The 22458-nt window shown below is 37.3% G+C and overlaps 1 protein-coding gene across 1 annotated transcript in view; it reads right to left on the reverse strand.

Annotated features, from left to right (window-relative positions):
• LOC106877130 (uncharacterized) overlaps positions 1 to 22458 on the reverse strand; it is a 52419-nt gene that overhangs the window by 11077 nt on the left and 18884 nt on the right. The window contains exon 2 of the mRNA XM_089358687.1: positions 13373 to 13591. Within this exon, the coding sequence (XP_089214813.1) occupies positions 13373 to 13591 (219 nt within the window). The remainder of the gene's footprint in view (positions 1 to 13372; positions 13592 to 22458) is intronic.

Here is a 22458-nt window from a genome sequence, read left to right on the forward strand (position 1 = left end):
GGCACAAGTGCCAGAAAGGCGACGCTGGGCACAGGAGCCATCATAATTTCGCTTTCGCTTGCCCCAATAAGTCTTCACAAGCCGAGTTTCGTGTCCAATGAGGGAGACGACGTTGGCATGGGTGCGAGACATCAAATTTAACTTGATTTCGATTTCACTTGCCTCAACAGGTCTTCGCAAATGGAGTTTAGTGTCCAATTTAACTCGATTTCAATTTCACTTGCCTCAACAGGTCTTTGCAAGTGGAGTTTAGTGTCCAATGAAAGAAGGAAGGTACGCATAAGTGGACTGGCTGAGGCCTTAGATTTAGGTCTCACTTGGCTTGCCGGGTCTTCTCACGCACAGCATATTTCCAATTGGCAGAGTTTCTACAGCTGGATGCCCTTCCTAACGCCGACCACTCAGAGAGTGTAGTGTTTGCTTTTACGTGCCACCGGCATGAAGGCCAGTCAGGCGGTACTGGCAACGGCCACGCTCAAAATGGTGTATTTTATGTGCCACCCGCACAAGAGCCAGTCCAGGGGCACTGGCAACAATCTCTCTCGAAAGTCCTTACACATGCCGCGGGCACAAGTGCCAGAAAGGCGACGCTGGGCACAGGTGCCTTCACGATTTCGCTTTTCCCAATAAGTCTTCGCAAGCTGAGTTTCGTGTCCAATGGAGGAGACGACGTTGGCATGGGTGCCAATCGTTGAATTTAAACTCAACTTCGATTTCACTTGCCTCAACAGGTCTTCGCAAGTAGAGTTTAGTGTCCAATGAAGGAAGGTACGCATAAGTGGACTGGCTGAGGCCTTAGATTTAGGTCTCACTTGGCTTGCCGGGTCTTCTCACGCACAGCATTTGGCAGAGTTTCTACAGCTGGATATATATATATAGTGGGTGAGAGATGTGTGCAAATGGATAATGGTATACTTGCACTTAGTGACTCAGAGAAGAAAGACAAGTGGAGATGCCATTATGAAAGGTTATTAAATGTGTAGAATGATTGGGAAAAGGAGAATCTTTCAAATATCAAACCAATTGAAAGACCAGCCACCAGAGTTGATAGCAGTATAATAAATAAGACAATTTATCTCTTTCTTCCTTACTCTACCACCTCATCTATTCTCTGATCTTTGTTACTTCCTGGCATTTCCCCACCATCTCTCTCCTGCTCTCTCCCTTGCTTTTCCCTCTGGCTAGGTACCAAGTTTCTCCTTTACATTAGCACACCTATTTCTGTCCTCTTTCTTGTACTTCCTCCAAAGCAAGACACCTGTTTCTGCCTCTCTGTCACACTCTAACCTTTTATCATCTGACACTAGATCTCCTCCTCCAATTCCTGCTCCTCTCTCTAAATTCCTTATTTTGCAAGTTACTTGGTGACCCTGCCAGTGCTGGTACCACAGAAAAAGCATCTAACCATAAGAACCCTGTCAAAACAGGTAATGTAGCCTAGGGTAGTCTTCTACCTGGCCGGCTCTTGTCAACCATCCTACCCATGCATGCATGAAAGACAGACATTAAACAATGATGATGATGATATATATATGAGGCGTGTTCAAAAAAGAATCTGACTTAATTTTTTCCTGCCAAAACTAATGCTGCATGGGCAAAATCCTTTGGGTGGGAAGTAATGCCACCCTTCCTGCATGTGTGAGAAAATTTTCCTAACTTAAGTCAGTTCCCAGCTGTTACACCTAGAGTACAGATGTGCAGTGCATGCTTGTTGGATTTTCATTTTCACTGAATGCATCAAGTTTTGCCAATAGCTTGTGATACTCAAGCTCAACCCACCCAGAAGATTCAGCAGGCTTTTGGCGAAGGTGCCACGGGCAAAACTCAGATCAAAGAATGGTACAACTGCTTTAAATATAGTTGCATCTCAGTGGAGAGCAAGGAACGCTCAAGTAGGCCATCCACAAGCCGAAACAAGGGGCTGATTGAGAAGGTTTGGCAAATAGTCATGGAAGATTCATGTAACAATCCAGGAAATTGCTCTTGAAGTAGGAATAAGCACAGGATCAGTGCATCCCATTTTAAGGGAGGATTTGTGCATGTGAAGAGTGTCGTCAAAAATCATTTCCGAGGTGCTGGCAAAGCAGCAGAAGCAATTCTGCATGGAAATTGCTCAGGACATGCTGGATTGTGCCAACTACAACCCAGACTTCATGAAGACCATCATCACTGGTGATAAGACATGGGTTTATGGTGTCTGCTTGATACGTTTGGTCACTTTGCATGAAAATGAAAATCTGATGAGCACATACTACACGTCTGTACCCAAGGTGTAAGAGTACACAGCTGCATTCAAGGCATAAGAGCTGGGAACTGACAAGGCCTACCAGTGCAAAATTTTCACACATGTGCAAGAACGGCAGTTCACCTTCCACACCACAGGATTTTGGCCATGTGACATTAGTTTTGGTCAGAAAAAATAAAGTTGGATAGTTTTTGAATGCACCTTGTGTATACAAACACACACACACACTGCATGGATATGAGGTCATCAACTAAACAATATATGTTGATGAGAGAGAGAGAGAGAGAGAGACAATGAAAATCTGTGCACCAAACAGAAATTATGAATAAAATATTTTTATTTGTAAACAATGAATATGATCTCTAGTTTAAGGCTATTTCAATACAAAACCCTGTCATAAAGAGAGAAAAATAGTCCAACTGTAATGGAGATGTAATTTCTAACAAATGAAGCTCTTAACTTATTGTTCTTAGCTACTAACTACACACATCAAAACCTCATCTACTTCATTTTATATTTTTTCTTTTGTAGTTAAACAAAATGCGAAAAAGAAAGATAGCCGTAGCCTATTAATAAATAATGAGACCATGCATATACTTCAATACTCTACTACAATATTTCTTTATTTTCATCATCTTTTCTTTTGATAGTTGAGCTACCAACGTCTCACAGTCTAATCCAGTGGACCATGTCAGAAAAGCAGCTAATAACTGACTAATGTGTTAATAAAATTTCTAAAATAGAATAAGTTTGTTTGTTGAGAAGTGAATTCTGTTGTTTGGGGGAAGGTCTTTCTTGGAAGATATGAGAAGTGTATCCCTTTCAAAATTCACTTTTCTTTACAACCCACAAATTTATTCTAATTCATAACTTATACCAACAAGTTTTTGCAGTCAAACAAACACTATCTTGCTTCAACTTTATATTTGTTTATTATTTGGTACATTCTCTAACCATCGCTCTTTAAATTTCTACTGATCTGTTTTGAAATTTAAAATTTAGAAAATAATAAATGTCATTTTTAAGGATCCTATGTTAAAACAAACTCCAGGAAACAGTTCCTTCAATTTTGACAATTCCTTAACAGGTTACCTAACCTATTTAAAGTACAGATGCTTTTAACAATTATTTGTACACTATTGACACTTAAATCTATTTCATACACTTGTAATTTAATCTCACTTTAGTGAAGTATTGTAGTATTTGTTGGAGCATGATAAGCAAATAAAGTAGAAAGGTGACTTGAGAACAATGTACTTTTTACCTATATTTACATTAAATAAATGACCTCAGGATTTCATACGACAAATATTTTAGTGACCACAATAAAGAGAATGTGACAATATCACTCTTTCAATGGACCATACTTGTTTTCTTCAATTCCAGTCTTTCAAGAATATACTCAATTCTTTCAATTTGAATTTTGTGATAAATGAACAAACACTTTGTCAAATGCTAAGGTATTTATAGAAAAAGAGAAAGTGTTTAAAATAGCCCTCTGTGCATTATACTTAGTGTAAATACATTGCAAAAAAGCAAATTTATTGCAGTATTTATCTTGAGATAATATCATTTCTTATGAACATACTGTGTTTAAAAACATGATATATATCAAAGGCAGGCAAACACTATCCTAGCAGCAGGTGGTGAGAATGCTAGATACATTGCAGTCTCACTGCATTTGTTAATAGCATGTACTCACAGCCTACTGCACACTAAGTTGAAATTTGTCACCACTGATATAGGAAAACAGTTATTAGACAACCACTGGAATGACAAAAAGCTGCCCAGCTGAATAAAAATCCATTATATGCAACAAAAACAGTATTATACAAGAATAGCCATCTGTCTATCATAATGTAAATACATTGTGAAAAGAGTTTAGTTATATTCACATACAGTGAAATGCTAATGTAATGGTATGTTATTTCCTGTTAGTGTGCTATACTTAAATATTCAAATTATTTAAACTCTTTGAAATTCAATATATTTTTAAATGTCATACAAACTTCTTTGACATATCACAGAGTTATTAGATTTTAACACCTTTCATCTCCCTTCATTCTTCCTTAGCATGGATGTGATAGCTTTTGTGATCTGAAAATATATATTTCCACAAATAGATGCTCTTGTGACAATTAACCACTTCACTGTGAATTAGAAAAATGACTTGATAATTAGTCAGTAAAAATAAAGCCAACAGAGTGTTGTGTATTTTCCAGTACCACAACCCTGTAGCTGTAGCATTAATGTGTGGAACATACCTATATAATCAGTAGTGGCAATGGTAGTGATAAGTATAATTCCATTGCTGAGAATAAGGGACCATAGACACATGCATTATTTCCCTCCATCAATTCCTGCCTCTGGCCAGAGATTTAGTTCATTCTTTGATGTCATCCAACCAAAATCTTTTTGATCGCCACCTTTCGTTTCCCATCTTCCCTCTACAGTGTGGTGGTGGTGGGGGTCGTCGAGATTCTGAGCCCTGATGACATACCCAAAATACTGCAGCTTTCTCTTCCTGATAGTTGCCATAAATTCTCTTTCTGATTCCATTTCTTCAAGTACTGACTTGTTTGTTCCATGGCCAATCCAGCTGATCCTCATTACTCTTCAATAGCACATTGTTTCAAATGTTTTGAGTTTGGCAGCATTGTTTGCTCTTAAGGTATAACTTTTACATCCATACAGTAAAACAGTCCAAACTCATGTCAATGGGCCATTAATGTAACATCTGTTACCCAGCACAATACTACAATTAGAAAATAATTGCCCAAGGTACCACATACGAGTCACACCAAGAAGCAAACTTCTTGATCATAACGTTATTCTTGCATTAATGTTTAAATTAGCAAAGATAATTCTATTCACTTTTATTAAGATACCAAATTAGAAATATTTGGTTGAAGAGAATAAATCTTACAGCAATTACTAATTCTATCCTTTTTGATGCCAACCAGCCTGAGACTGCCCTGAGTTCTATGATACAAACTTCTTGCTTTCAAGTGAAAAATCTTACACCAAAATTGCATGTTCCAAACACAAGCTTAATAATGACAAAGTGATATTACTAAATCCCTCATTGTTTTTAAAATTAATTGTATATACCAACAGAAATATAGTAACAACAGGGTTAAATGCCTCCTCTTCCAGCTCTTAACTATTTCTTTCAATATATGTGGTTATTATTATATCTGACAATTAATCAGATCACAGTATGAAATACAAGCTTGCCCTTAACAATCTAAGGATAATCTTGGACATCATAAAAACATTGGAAACTATAAAATATATTTTAAAGCATTATATAAATGTGATGACAAAATGTTGGATTTAACACTCCAAGTTTTCATATTTTAATTATGTTCATGCAGGTATTGGTCCAAGCAGAGGACTTAATAAAACTAAAACACAATTTTTCAATCAATACATTTTTCTAGTATATGCAGTACAATTCCTAAGAAGACTGCACATGTATAATAGACTGATAAACATTAGCATTATTTCACTACAAAAAATAATGTCCCCCAAATTTTAAGCCTTCTGCCTATAGTAGAAAAAATTATTACTATTAAGATGGCAAGCTGGCAGAATTGTTAACATGCTGGGCAAAATGCCTGGAGGCATATCATCCATCTTTATGTTCTGAGTTCGAATTGCACCAAAGTCAACTTTGCTTTCATCCTTTTAGGGTCAATAAAATAAGTACCAATCAAACACTGGTGTCAATGTAATCAACTAGACCCCTCCCCAAAAATTTCAGGCCTTGTGCCTGTTGTAGAAAAGACTATAATTATTATAACAGCTAAGTATCAGCAGATTTTTTTAGCCTCCCTTTGTTCCAGAATATCAATAACAAATATTACATCACTTTCATAGTTTACAATTAGACCTACATTAGACTGACCCAACAGATCTCTGATAAATGTACATGAAGAACAAGGAACAAACATAATGGTACACAAAAACAAATCACTCATGTTACTCAACCATTCCTGCTTTCAAGAGGTTTGGTTGAGGGTATCTAACTATAAAACACCACTACGATTGAATTAATCCAAATGTTTCAGGAGGAAATTGCAACTTAGGTAATATTCTGAAAGAAATGTATCATAGATATTTCCTTGAATATTTCAGTGTTCCCCAAAATTCTGTGAAAAAATATTGGGATTTACCAACTGTCTTTTATAATTTAAAAAATATTTTATAATAAAATGATATTTACCATTTCTCAAATATTAAGTTATTTTATATTGTTGCTTTTTTTATATGTATTAATTCTTTCTGTCAAAAAAGAATATGTATTAATTCTTTCTTTGAATGTCTCATTAAAACAAAGGTGGTGGCAGGTAGTCTGTAAACTATAGATATGGGTTCCATCTGTTCAAAATATCATATACACATTCCATGATAAAATAAGTTTAGGAATCAGAGCACAATAATTCAGTCAGAGTCAGCACTATTAATTTATTGTCAGTCATTTTCATCACATTTTGTTGTCAACAAGAAATTTTCTGGAATTTTGTTTTATGCAATAACAATTATACAGTAAAAGAATTTGTGATTCATGTAGAATGAATAGAAATGGCACCAACCATTTCAAGATGTCATTAAAACTTTCAAAAGTGATTGGCATGTTGGTAATGAACCAACCAGAGAAGGACTCCAGTTATTATTTGTATTGTTATTAACTGAACAATGCAAATTCATTGCTTTTATTTTTACATTAAACCATCATGTTAATTTGAGTGAGATGAAGGCTCGGTTGTGTAAATTTCCATAAATCCAAGAAAAATGGCCAGGCAAATGGTGTTTAAATCTAGATGATAGCCTTCCTACAGTTCTAACAATTCGACTGTAAAATGGAATTGAGAAGTTGGCAAACAAAGTATACTTTGTTCCCTGTGAGCACAGTGGAAAGGCTGTAACAAAGTACAAATGTATTTATAAGCCACTATTTCAACTGTGTGAAAAATAATGGTGCAACAGACATAGCTTGGCTCAGATCTATAGTTACACATTCACATCTTGACACAATAACATCACGTCAATTTTGACAATATGTGTGTGTGTGTGTGTGTGTTATTGTTATTAAGTTAGTACATGCTAATTTAATTAGTAGGAATTTTATCTAGAGGTTTGGTGACAACAAGTCCCCTCAAATCTCAAGAATCATCCTTGGGAATCTGGCAGAATATAAGACTGTTTTCCTGCATGTTGATAATCCAAGTTTCAATTCCAATCTCTTTCAATCTTTTAGGTAGCAATTTTGGTGTTTGTGTCAAGTGCATCAGTTACCACAAGAATAATTGTTATCTTAGTTTCCAACAGTCTCTTCAGCTTTAGCTACATCCTGATATTTCTCAAGTTTTTCAATTTCTTTGATATCAACTGCTATCATAGGGAATTGCAAAATATGATCTTACACTGTTTATTTTGTCTTCTATAATCATATCTAGTTTTGTTTCAATAATATGGTCAGATCCTGTAATTCTCATTTTCTATCACAGCTGCTAGTTCGTGTTCAAACAAAGTTCCTGTTATTTTGAAGCCACACACTCAACTAACATCTCAATGCACAATCATGTCTGTGCTTATACACACCCACCCCTTCTGTACTAGCATACTGCACTCGCTCAAGAAGTGACTGATACTTTTGTCACCTTTCCTGCAGATTCTACATTTACTGTCTAGGTTTTGTCAATCTGTTCTATTGGCTTGTTTCTGAGGAGCTATAATTAGTGTTTTGGGCTCTCATTTCAAGACCCCATCCATCAACTAGAGACAAACTGGGTTTGTTGCATGAAATGGCCATGTAATTACATTTCTTTGTTTGCTTAATCTGTTGTTCTTCCTTTTTTGTGTTTGAATTCTCCAACTATTTCAGCCACTTTATGGGTATCTGGCTGCTAACAGTATTCTTACTTTACTCTGCACAACACAATTTTTCAAACCCAATATAACTGTATTAATAATTTTTTCTGCATTCATTAATTTTCTACCATCTTTTTTCTTAGTAGTTACTATTATTATTATTATTATTATTATTATTATTATTATTATTATGGTGAGCTGGCACATTGGACAAAATGCTTAGTGTTATTCTTCTATTTTTCATCCATTTGGGGTTGATAAAAGTACCAGCCAAGTACTGGGGGTTAATGTAATTGACTTACCCCTTCCCCTCTAAAATTGCTGGCCTTGTAGCAAAATTTGAGAGTAATATAATTATTAATCAGTAGAAGTTACAAAGTGATTCAGGAGCAAAAGTTTTGTGCATGACACATGGATTAAGTGCCATGCAGGAAACTCTTTGTAACTTCTGCCAATAAAAATAATAAAACATACAGTATTACATTGCGTTCTATCAGTTTTGTTGGTGTGTGTGTGTGCATGCGTGGTTGTGCCTGTTTTTTTTTTTTCAGATAGAGGCATGAGAAAAATTGCACAACTAAACTAGAGACTCTTTTACTGGTTCCAGGCACTGTGCTCTGGTTATACTGCAGCACTGTCATCAAACTGTTCAAATTGTGAGATGCCAACTTTACCATGCAACAGACTAGACTGATAACATATTCATGGTGGTGGGCCTGCATCTTATTTGCTAATGTTTAGGAAACTAATTCCATGCCAAAGGATTGGTAGGAGGAGATTTTCATTGAAATCACCATTTAATGTCTGTTTTCCATGCCGGCATGGGTTGGATGGTTTGACAGGAGCTACTAAGGCAAGGGGTCACACCAGGCTCCATTGTCTGTTTACGCATGTTTCTATGGCTGGATTGCCTTCTTAATGCCAACCACTGTACAGAGTGTACTGGGTGCTTTCTACATGGCATCATCACTGGTACTTTTTACATGACACCAGTGCTGACAATCTTGTCAGGTACCCCCTGCCCCCAGATGGGAGGGGGGCTTTGTGCCAGTTGATGAAAGATTAATAGTATAGAGGGACAGGGGTAGGTGTTCTGCTGTAGATTAGATACATGAATACTCCAGTTGAAAAAAAAAAAGAGGACAAGTTAGAGGGTAAGATAAAGAGAGCAAAAGTGAGAGAGCCGGTGGTGAAGATGTGTTGGGACATACCCTCGAGGGGCACTGGGTGGTGAGAATAAGTGGGGTGAAGCAGAGGTTTGGATTGATTGGGTGGGTAGGGTAGGGGCAACTGAGGCAAATGAGGGAGTGAAATATAGGAGAGGCTCAGGAGTGGGGATTGTAGTAGGTATATGGGGGCATTGAAGGTAATAGCAGATAAGCAAGGTATTAAAGATGGAGATCAACACAGGGGAGAGAAGACACAAATAAGCATTAGCCAAGGTGGTTTAGGATATCAATTCTGCTGTGGTGGACAGGTCTTCGTAAGTACAGCAAAGTGCCAAAGACCTCAATCGTTTGTCATCTCCTTTGTAAAACTCAGTGTCTTCAGATCAGCCTTCATCCCATGTCTTCCTGGGTCTCCCTCTTCCACTTTTAAGTCAACGACACTTCTTTATATAAACATTTACATCACATGACCAAACTAGCAGTCTTCTCTCTTGTACACTGCATATAATTCCTCTTATGCATAACTTTTCTCTCAATACACTGGTGCTCTGTCACACACATTCACTGACATTGCATATCCAGTGCATTCAAGGCCCACATCTCACTACCATGTAGCATTGCTGTTCATATACATACATCATAGAATTTTCCTTTAACTTGGAGAGAGAGCCCGTTGGTTGCCAACAGAGGTAAAAGCTTCCAGAATTTTCTCCATCCTATTCTTATTCTAATGATTACACTTTCTGTAGATCCTCATGCAATTATCATCTCTAAAACAGAATAAAATTCCATTCCCTAGGAGAGAACTTACACATATTTATGGCCTTGTCAAATAAAAAAAATAGTAATAAAGAAATAAAATAAAATCAAAAGCATCCAATAATTGAAGAAATAAAACAAAATTGTTGAAATAATTTCAGTTTGGATTAGTTTCAGACATTGCATTACAATTGTCCATTATTTTCAGTGGAAGTATCTAAAAAGTTTCCTCAAGTGAGCAAACTATGAAGTTACATCGGAATACTGTATTGGACGATAGTCTAAACTCAGGTAATTACTGTCTGGCTGTCAAATATGTACTATTATGTAAAAGAGTTGAGCATAGATCAAGGCTTGTTTACATTTAATAGTCTTCAACTACTACTATGGCTCAGAATCTTGGAAAGGAGAGTTAAGTGGATTGTGAACAAGTTGTTAAGTAACAATGAAATGAATTAATTCAATCCTAATCTTAAGCTGCTGAAAAGGCCACCATGGAACCTAATTTCACCACTAGACTAAATACATTTAGATGTGATTCCTTATATATTCAACAATAGTTGACAATACTTTGAGTAATGTTAAGGTAAAGGAAAACAACCAAAAAAATTCTGATGGTGCTAACTGGTTGCAACCAACAACTAAACACTAACTGCTTTTTTTTGTACTGACAGAAATAATCATCTCTCCAGAATTTCATACAACAATAAACAGTCTGGTTCCAAGTTAAAATAATGTCTACAAAACTGGGCAAGAATAAGAATAAACAAAGAGAATTAGGAAGCAAGTCAGAATAATTTACATAAAAAAATACTGGATTTCAAAGAGTTGTCACTTTAATATTGAGATATTTTAAAGTGTGATGAAGACAAATAGTTAAATGAAAGGCTTTGATTAAAACATTACTATATAAAGATGCAGACAGTAGCCAACCAGTTAACTAGACCATGAAAACAGGCAGAGACAGACTAGTAGACAGAGAGTAAACAAGGCTTGGCAGATAGAAAAACTGGATATGGTCAAGAGCTGTTGGCTCATTTAGTGGTGAGTTTACTGCATGTTGCTTTAAATAGTGAGTCATGAATCTGACCAATACATCTAATGCTACTTGAGCTTCCACAGATGAGTAAGTGACTTATTGTGGTATTTTATATTGGATCACACAAGCAGAGCTTGCTATTTCCTAAATAGCACATCCAGACAAGAAGGAAGTCATTACATCCACAAAACACAATAAACTTGAGGATTTATTAAAATCCCACTGCAAGTAATACTCCAGGTCTCTAAAGATAAAAACCACTTTAATCCAACCCAAGTTAACTGTGGATTCTTCAAGATCGCATCTGATAAGTAACATGGTTTGCTGACACACAAACTCTAATATCAGGCAATACTTATTTCTCAATTAGTTCAATTGAAACAAGTACTGAACTGATTATAAACCACTGTATGTGGGGGAAGGAGGGGAGTGTAATCAAGAGACAAACACTTTAAACATTCAGCCTTTAGGTCTTAATGTCATCATCATTATCATTGCTTTCATGTCTTCTTTTCCATGCTTGCATGAATTCAGACAGAATTTATTGAGGTAAATCTTCTGCAGCCAGATGCCCTCCCATTGCTAATCCTCACCCATTTGCAGGTAAGTGATATTTCTCATGGCCAGACATGCTTTTGTAGAATATTAGAAATGAATGATACAGCTGGTATGACAGTAACAATCAAAAGTATCACATGATACTAAGACAAGGACACTCACATGTGCATGTGTGATGCACGTCTTCCAGTCCTAAATCCATTTACAAGGACATAGTTGGCCAGGGCTATAGTAGAAGACACATGCCTAAGGTGCCACTGTGTGGTACTTTGAAATCATGTGGTTGGAAAGCAAACTTTTTAACCACACAGCCACACCTACGCTTGCAGCTAAGAGAACATTTGTGTGTGTGTGTGTGTGTGTGTGTGTATTCCTACATCTGGTATATGTCTGTGGGAGAGAAAGAAACTTCCATAATATGCTGAGTTGTATGGAGATCACTTGAAGACTTAGAGAAAACTAGCTTTGCAAATCCTATTGTCCACCCCAAGGGGAATTAAAGATTTCAACTCAGCACTATAAGTTGCAGAAAAAAAGTAAAAAAACTTGTATAAGTATACAATGTTCTTGTTGTTCACAGATGTGTTTGAAGAATAGTGGAAATACACTCAGTATCTATCATCATCACTACCACCACCACCACCACCACCACATCTTCATCAACATATTGATGTCCACTTTTCCACATTTGCAGAGATCAGATAAAACTTGTTGAGACAGATTTTTCTACTGCAGATACTCTTTCTTGCACATCAACACAAAAGGAATACACATACATATGCTCCCCCACCCACCATACAATGAACCTATTTCTATCGACCACATTTCACTCACAAGACAATGGTCAATATGTACCAATAGTAAACGATAGCAGTGACCATGCAGTAGAAAAATGAACTCAGAACCACCTGGTACCAAGCAAACTTTGTAATTACATGACCAATGGATCTGAAACTATTGCATCTCACTGCAAGTAATACTCCATGTCTCTCAAGATAAGACCACTTTAATCTTGCATTTAGAAATATGGAAGAGATTTCTTTAAATTAGAGTAGTTGTGTTTTAATCCAATTCTTTATCCATTGAAAGGAAACATAGATCATGTTGATTTCAGGGATGACCACTTAATTGCTCAATCAACAGAACCACCTATTTATTAAATCACCATATATATATATATATATATATATATATATATATATATATATATATACTATTCCACTGACACTTTAATGTAATTGTGAGGGAGAATGAATGTGAAACAGTAATGACAATATATGAATTACAGGTACAATTCTTTTGTTGGGCTGTCTAATTTTTGTTTGCAAAGCTTGGTTTTGATGTGAAGCTATGGTAAAAACTCTTGCCCAAGATATCAGATTGTAGGATCCAAACCCAGAACCTCATCATTGACAAAGAGACTTTTTAACTACTCGGCCTTGCCCGCAACTCTTAGGAGAATTTATACCACCAACAACCAGTTCTCATGATAAAGGACTGTGTAAGAAAGAGAAATGGTAAGAATATACGTGTGAAAATTAGGAAGAAGAGAATACAAGAAGGTATGTAAGAAAGAGTGAGATACGAAATGAGAAAAGCAAAACAAAATAGTGTGGGAATTAATCTACATGTTCTCTTCTATTTATAAACTTACCCTTCCACATTTTCTTTTTCTAGTTACTGAAACAACAATAGTTAAATTTGGCTTGTTAAATGAATACTTACCAGTGTGTTCAGCCCATTTTACAAACAAATTGGCATCATTTGGTGTCCAGTTTTGGCTAGAACCATGCTTCCAAGGAATGCGGAAGATTTTCTTCTTTTTATCAATCCAATGCAAGCCTGGAATGTCTCCAAGATTCAGAAGTCTGCTCAACCAGGGTCGCATACGTTCACGTTCCACAGGGCGTACTCCTCTCCGTTTAACAGCTGGTTTGGCAATCTCTGTAAGTCAAATAAAAATTGTTTCAGAGATTGTTGTAAACATTCACTTCAGAGCTGCCTGTTTTTACATTCTCATATAGAATGGACAAATGTTGAGACTAATCTTAACACACAAAGATGTATGGTAACAGCTACCAAAGTCTCATTCCTCTATAATTTATTCAGAGATATTCTAAATTTCCAAGTTCCAACCTACAAACATTCTACTCCCAACACTCAACAAACTCCCTTCCACCATCCCCACATCTAATGTCTGTCCACCTGAGCACTCAGGTTATGAAGTCAATCATTTCTCATGAATAAATCAAACATTTAAACTTTTGCTTCAGTTATCAAAGATCAGAAACTACTATACAGTCACTTGACCTGCTTGAAATAGTAACTAAATCTCCCACTACTATCTTAAAAAGGAAAAGACACACATGGTCAGGGCCTACATTGATGACTCGCATCTAAACAACAGAAACTATCAATGTTAACAACTTGTTGTCATGGTGCCATTATAATAGGGTACCACTGCCTTGTCTTGTGTCAAGGCACAAACAAATTACAAATACTTTGAGGAAAAGATTATGATTCTGCTGGAGATGAGAAATTCAAGATCTGTTAAGTGATTTCAAATTTTGATAAGGTTGTAACTTGTAAAGTCTAAAACATAGAACTGCAAATTCTTAATGTTTGAATTGCAGGAGCTGAAACATGAATAAGAGAATGCAATAATTTAAGAGCCTGAAAAAAACCTAAAAACATGCCACATTTGCTGTAATTTTACATCAAAAAACCAATACAAATTCTTCTAACATGTTTTTAAAAAAATATCAGATTAAATGTCTTTATACAATCTATTGAAATCAAAACTTACACTGAAATGTTCTGAATTCCACTAATACATTTTAACCAAAGGAGGGCTAGAGGGAGATGAAATGGGTCACAGAGAAAGGAGAATAAGAAGAGCTAGAGGGAGAGAAAGTGGAGCCACAGAGGAAGGAGAGAAAGAGAGACTAGAAGGAAAGGAAGTGAGATCACAAGTGAAAGAATTCAATACACACAACTAAAGAGTTGTGAAGATTTGTTCAGCATAAAGTCCAATACTTAAGTCTCTGCCATCTGCAATCCCTTAGAATAACCAATAATAATAAAAGTCAAGAGATGCAGCACGGAATTTTGTCAGTGAACAGGTCACGATCTCAAAGCAATGAAAATATTTTGGCAAATTAAATTTAAAAGTTGAAGTGAATCTAACGGTTTTTGTGTGTTTCTTAAATGGCTTATAAACACTGCTTATAAACACTGCAATTGGTTTCGTTCCAGCACACAATCTCAGATCAGGTCACTAGCTATGCAAGTACATCTCCTTAATAAAAGTAATCCTTTCTACAATAGATACTCACTAGATGAAAGGCAAAGTTGACCTTGGCAGAATTTGAACTCAGAACAGAGACAGACAAAATGCCACTTACCATTTTGTCTGGTGTGCTACCAATTCTAAGCCAGCCCACTACCACCAATATTAATTGTTTCTAATTTTATCATAAGGGCAGAAAAAATTTTAAGAAGAGGTGGGGTTAGTTGATATACCAACCTCACTGCTTAACTGATAAATTATTTTATCAACTGTGAAAGGGTGAAAGGCAAAACTGATTTCAGTGGGATTTTAACTTAGAATGGTAAGTGCCAGAAGAAATGCTGCTAAGCATGTGGCCTAATGTGCTAACAATCTTGCCAGCTTGCTGCCTTAATAATAATCCTTTCTACTAAAGGCACAGTGCCTGAAATTTTGGGGGAGGGGACAGTCGATTAGATCAACTCCAGTGTTCAACTGGTACTTAATTTATCAACCCCCAAAGGATGAAACACGAAGTTGACGTCTGGAATTTGAACTAAGATCGGAGCAACCAACAGTAATAATAACAGTTTCTTTACTAACCACAAGGGTGGTCCATTCACTCACAGCATTCTCCCCACTTTCATCCACCTTCCAGAAACTGGCTAGAAGACAACACTTCCCTCTCTACCCTTATTTTCTTTTTCAAGTGAAATTTGAAGAAGTTCATCAGGGACTGGCCGAAGAGAAAAGTGTTTGTCTTCAGCCCTTTCAATCTCCTCCACCGTACAACTTCTTTCACCATGGCCACCAGGCATTTAAACACTTCCTTTCCTTCCCGGTTAAAGGAAAGTGGCAGGGCGATCTTCACGATGGATTATCCATCCCAGACGCGACATCAGGTGTTCGACATAGACCAACATAAACCCAGCAATGGTCAGACACTGGACAGGCACATGCAGGACTGTTTTGTCATCCTGCGCACATCTCAGACATGACTAGTTGACGGCACTTCTGTGCCTGTAAAGTTTATTTTGAACAGGCAAAGCTCCCCAGTAGCACTGCCAAGCCAGAGATTTTTGGAAACTATCCATCAGTCCCAGGCCAAAAGTCCTCCAGAAAAGAGCGGCTAGCTGATCTTCGATGCCCAAGGTCTCCCCAAGAACGTCATCCCACTTTTCCTCCACTAATCTTTTACAAAAAGCTAAAGTGGATGTTCCACCTATCGCACCATCCAATTGGCTGAGGACTGAGTGCTTGAAGACATTCCACTTTCCAAATGCTGCCCTTGGTCTGTTTTACTCAGGACTGCATTGTCACCACTATTATTTGATTTATACGAATTTTTGTCATCAGTTTTGGATTCACCATTACCTTCGAGCCTATTTTTATTTTCATTTTGACTCTTCTGCTGTTGCTGCTGCTGATATTTCGTGCTATTCTGGTCTACCTTTATTTTGTGTCGTGACAGTCAATGCATGTTCATTAAAGAAATACGTGTCTGGCAAACAGTGACCACACCTGTTCACTGTCAAGGAAGCACTGGAGATATCATAGCCTCAGTGCATGTCTGAGCATCATCAACCCAGATCACCAAGAAGCAGGTGCTAACAGCAGATAGACTGCCTGAATATCAGGACATGTCCCTTCCACAAGAAGGAGAGTATATGCTCCAGCGTAATCAGACAATGGCCAAGACAAGGCATGACAGTCAAGCAATAATAGATGACCTCTGCTTGACCTTTCAGGGATAGCTTTTTCTCGGCCTGTTTCTGAGTGAAAGTAGTCACCCTGCTCACTACCTCATCCCAGCTTTTGTCCATCTGGAGGTCCAGACTAAACCAGACCCCAAGCAATTTAACTAATTCATCCATCCAGTGCCCAATAATGCAGTTGGACAGCATGGACTTGCTTCTCAAGGTGCTAAGCCCACTGATTTTTCCTGGTTAATTGTCACTCCTGAAACCACCCCATAGTCCCTAAGAGCAGTGTCAATCATTTCTATGTGTTTAAGATCCGACACCACTATGGTGACGTCATTGGCATATGCCAATACACATCTCCCACATCCTAGGTCATGTGGGATGCCTCTCAATGCCTCCATTTTATGTAGTAGTGACTCAAGAGTTAGTACACACAAGAGACGAGAGTGGGCAACCTTGCTGGACCGAGCACATAATGTTGAACAGCTCTGAGAGGTGAACATTCACTCTGACCACTGAACAGATGTCGCTGTGCATTGCAGCAATCCAGCCCCTGAATACAGGTCTGAAAACCAGCTGCCTTGAGGACTGCTGCCAGGTATAGATAGTCAACCCTATCAAAAGCTTTAGACTGATCTAAATTGATCAGAGTCCCATCTGTGCCAAGTTTTTTAGCCACTCTCTCAATTATGTATCACATGAGGTGGAGGTTGTCATGGATGGATCTCTACGGGGTGCCTCCCCTATTAGATTCCTGACAAGAAGTGATAACCTCGTAGCTAACACCTGGGCCAAAATTTTGAACTCTACTGAAACGCTTCCGAGAAGCAATCAAAGAAAAATGGCCGGGAATGCTCACCAGAGGAGTCCTTTTTCATCACAACAATGCTCCAGCCCACACCTCAGTAGTTGCCATGGCAACAATCCAGACATAGCCCCCTCTGACTTTCATCTATTCTCAAAAATGAAAAAAGGCCTGGCTGGTCACCATTTTGCCAGTGACTATAACGTCATAGACGTGGTAGGAAGTTTCTTGGAGTCTCAAACAAAAGAGTTCCTCTATGCCGGGAAGATGGTGCTTCAGCACCGCTGGAGAAAGTGTTCAGCCATCAAGGGGGAATATGCTGAAAAATAAATCATCAGCAGTTTTGTACTATGTTTTATTTTTTTGAGGCTCAAGACTTTTCATAAACCCCTCGTATATTCAGAATCCATATTATAAAGGTCACCTACCTCTGTGGAAGCTATCAACTAATTCTAGCTTTCCAACCTGGCATTGGATGGAGTCTATTTTCTGCACATTTTAGTGTTTATTGTACTAGTGCACCTTCCACACACAAAAACTATTTTCCCTGTTAACCTTCCCCTGATATTGCTGCACCTCTTATGTGTCCATAGCTTACATTAGATACATCTTATGGAGTTTCTACTTATACCTTTTCTACAGGTCGAGCAGGGCCATCTACCTGAAAGGATTTGTGATATGTTCGCTTTCCTACTTACTAAGACTTTGGTTTTTGCTAGATCAACTTTAAGGGCTTTTGATTCTAGACCTTGCTTCCACACCTGAAATTTCTTCTCTAGTTCTGGAAGTAATTCGGCTATCAGAAGGTCATCAGCATAGAGGAGCTCCCAGAGGTGTCCTGTCTTAAATTCCCCTGTTATCGCCTGGAGAACTATGATGAACAAGAGGGGGGGAGCACTGAGAACTGATCTTTGGTGAACCCCTACTTCTACCTTGAATTCATCTCTATACTCATTGCCAACCTTTACCTTACTGACAGCATCCTTATACATGGCTTGTACAACTCTCACCAACCACTTGTCTATCCCTAGTTAAAGGCTTTCTCCATGTCAACAAAAGCCAAGTATAGAAGTTTTTTTTTGGCTAAGTACTTCTCCTACAGCTGTCTTACAAGAAATATAGCATCAGTGGTGCTTCTCTCTTGCACAAAACCAAACTGTATCTCATCTAGACTAATTCTCCTCCTAATTAGTTCAGTTATGACCCTCTCCGTAACTTTCATCACCTGATCCAACAATTTGATACCTCTGTAATTATTTCTGCCTAAGGTGTCACCGTTACCTTTGTAGCAGTTGACTATGATGCTACAACACCAGTCATAGGGTATGACTCCCTCATGTACAACCAGATTATCTATACGGGTAACTAGATCATAACCCACACTGCCAGGTAACCAGACTGTCCATTTCCCATGAGTTCTCTACATTTAGCAGCCTTCCATAGTGGCACTTCCGAGCCTCCTTTTTTGCAGAGCCACTAACTGCAAGTGAACCCTCATCCATGCAAATAGACTTCTCTCCAACATCACAATTTCCCCTGGCACACTCTCTTGCAAAACAAAGCACTTCAAGCAGCTGGCCCTCACACTGCAAAACATTAGTAAACTTCTTCCTTTCTAGCTGCCTGATAAAGGTTTTGCAGCCACCACCCTTCCAGTTCTTCCAAGCCTGTTTCTTTGCTCTAATAGTCCTGTCAACTACATTGTACCACCACCATGTCACCTTAGGCCTGGTTGGGACTTTGCAACAGCCACAAATTTGGTCTGTGGCTCTCAGCAAATTGTTCCCCACCTCGTAGGAACAAACACAAGACCTGAAATCTGGGAGAGGGTTAGTTGATTACATTGACCTAAGTGCTTGACTTGTACTTTATTATAATGATCTCAGAAAGAGAAAGGCAAAGTCAACTAGCTGAGGGAGAAAACAGTTGACTTTATCAACCTCAACAGGTGACTGGTACCTTTTTTTTATCAACCCCATAGAAGGATAAAAGGTTAAAGTCAACTGCTAATGAGAACAAATAAACACCACAACACATTCTGTTCTCTGCAACAAGAACACTAATAATAATAATAATAATAATAATAATAATAATAATAATAATGTCTCCTTCCACTACCCCCAACACTACCTTGAAGATACACTTTTTAAAAATTTCTTTAGTCACTCTTAACTACTTAATTCCTATCATTGTAGAAATTTTTGAGTTTGTAAAACTCACCTGTCTCAAAAGCTCACCATCACTCCCACCTCACCCTCTGCTACAAGAAAAAAAAATTAAGGCTCACTGGTTTAGTTTCAGGCAGATTCTCATTTATTTAATACTTGGTAACAGTCACCTTATCAATAGTAAAACATAAGCAACAAGTAGGAAGAGGGCAACAGAACAGTCTGTCAAGTTCCTCTACCCAATAAGAAACAGAGAAAGGAACATTTTTCAACACACCATCGACCTAGTTTTTCTGGTTTGTCCCAAATAACTAGCTCTGTCTGTCACTGTCTATTTATTTTTATACCACACACACACACACACAAAGCTTTTTCACTTCAGTTCAATTATTATTCAGACTAGTATTGTCACTTTTATTATTTTCTGGTCTATTTTAGCCACTAAATTCTAAAACACACTAACATAAATAAAGTCAACAATGGTGAGAATTGAGGGTGATAAGTTCACTTTTAATATTCAGCAGTCTTGAAAATCAACCCAGAAAAATAATTTTGGTCAGCTGCTATAAATTACAAAATAACAAAAGCTAACAGTGACAGTGTAATAGCTAACTGTTTCCTTGAAGCAGCAGTTGGCTGTTGACTAGTCATACAACATACTGCTGCTGCTAATAATAATAATACTGTTCTTCCATTTACAGTGTAACCCTTTAGCAATTAATCTACCCAATGTAAAGCTTATGTATTCATACTGTTTTGAATTAATCATGTATTGTCTCAGCTTTGAGATTTCAATGTGATGATGATGATGTTATTGTCTATTTTTACACTGATGTATAAAATATAACCTAAACTCAAACAACTACACGACCAAATTATTGTAAAGGGAGTTGCAAGTCAACCACAAAAATAAAATAAAGCCCTAAAGATGGAGCACCTACATGTCACTGAATCTGCTAGAAACAGCAGCCAAAATCTTCAAGACATCCTACTCTCTTCAAAAAAGAGATGACAACAATAATAAATGGAATGTCTGCTGAATGAGGGGCTGACCTGCAGTTTAAACAACAACTAAATCTAACCCTTCCCCATGCACACACACCACCATCACTATAAATATGTCAGCAAGTGCCTTCAGTCACCTATTAACAAATTTACAGGTGAAACAGGATGAAAGATATTGATTGGTAAAAAGTTCAACAACAGCTGACCTTTAACTCTTGACTAATTTCTCTAAAATATCAATGAAAGAATGAATAGAGGATAATGACATTGTTCAATGCCTTAGTTTTCAAACCACGGTAGTGGTGGTGATGAACTTTGGCTTGTCAGTAATACATTTCTGAAAACACAAGTCAGACATGTTTAGGGGCATAGCAGTCAGTGGAACTAACCCTAATATGTGACTGATACTTATTTTATAATTGAAAAAAGGAAATACTAAATAGAATGAGACGATTTGAACTAAGAACATTAAGAATCTGGTGGAGTGCAGTCCACTGTGCCACTAAAAAGGATAAATCTATTTCACCGCCTCCTTGTTCTTTCCTTTTGACATGAGTTTAGATGCCATTCTTGTCACCAACTGTTCTAGATCATAGACTTAGGAATGCATAAAGGCAATGAGGACTCCGCAAGTAACAAAGATTGATTTTCTTTAATGCCAAGTGGCAAATGAATGGGACAAGTGGTAAAAACTGTCCAATATTTGTCAAAAAGAGGGGGAGTGAGAATATAAATGCAAAAGGAAAATGAAACATAAAAAGGCATTGGAGGGGTGATGCATACCCTGTTCAAACACAAGGATAAAATAAAATTTAATTTAATAAATATATTCTCAGATGAATTCATATGTCAACAAAATTACACCAAAAGTTATTTCCCTTGCTTATTGTTTATGCATAAGTAACAAAGAAAAAAAGAAAATTTTGATTCACCTGTCCACCAGTTTTGAAGTTTCAAACCAAAATTTAATGAGTTCAAGTCACTTACCCAATGAGTGTTTCTGCCAGATTTGGTGAAGATTTCTTCAGCCGTTTTCCAGGAATTTTGCAAACACACAAACAAACAGACCAACACTCTGCTTTCGCTTATGCACACAGGATAATAATAATTTGTTATTGTATATAGTGCAGAATTAGTAATGAATTGGTTTAAGGAAACACTCAGCATAAAAGCAATCAATTTTCTTGACTTGAGAGTTTAACAGACACAAAATTTAATCTGAAATGTGATTTGTTGAAAATTCACCTTGTGCTCAAAGCACTCACATCCAGTAATTAATTGGCTACACTCCACTGATTCTTACAAACACAAAAATCGTGAATAAAGTTCTTCCATTTACAGTGTAACCCTTTAGCAGTTAATCTACCAAATGTAAAGCTTATGTATTCATACTGTTTTGAATTAATCATGTATTGTCTCAGCTTTGAGATTTCAATGTGATGATGATGATGTTATTGTCTATTTTTACAATGATATTGTAGGATAGATGTTAGAGGCTAGATCTGGCCAGTTTGAACACATATGGCTGGAAATAGCCAGTTTAAATGTTTAGCATTAAAAAGGGAAAATCTTTACATCTGACAAGAACAGCAGAAAGTATTCTCTCAGATATTTCAGAGAACTGAAATACTAAGCAATTCAACATTCCTCAAGGACTTTGTTCATGTCTGCTCACAAAATCTTTGGACCTTTTTATTTAATTTAATTTATTAATATTAATTCAATGTTTTTTATAGGTCAACTGCCAATTTTAGGAAGTCAATAGAGATTGAGGTGGCAAATGGTTGGCCTAACTGCAGAAATACCCAGCCCAGTTTCACTGCTGGGTAAGTGGTCAACTCAGGATGGCCTGAGTAGGCAAT

The sequence above is a fragment of the Octopus bimaculoides genome, chromosome 10 (genome assembly GCF_046866305.1).
Source record: "Octopus bimaculoides isolate indiv1 chromosome 10, ASM4686630v1, whole genome shotgun sequence".
NCBI lineage: Eukaryota > Metazoa > Mollusca > Cephalopoda > Octopoda > Octopodidae > Octopus > Octopus bimaculoides.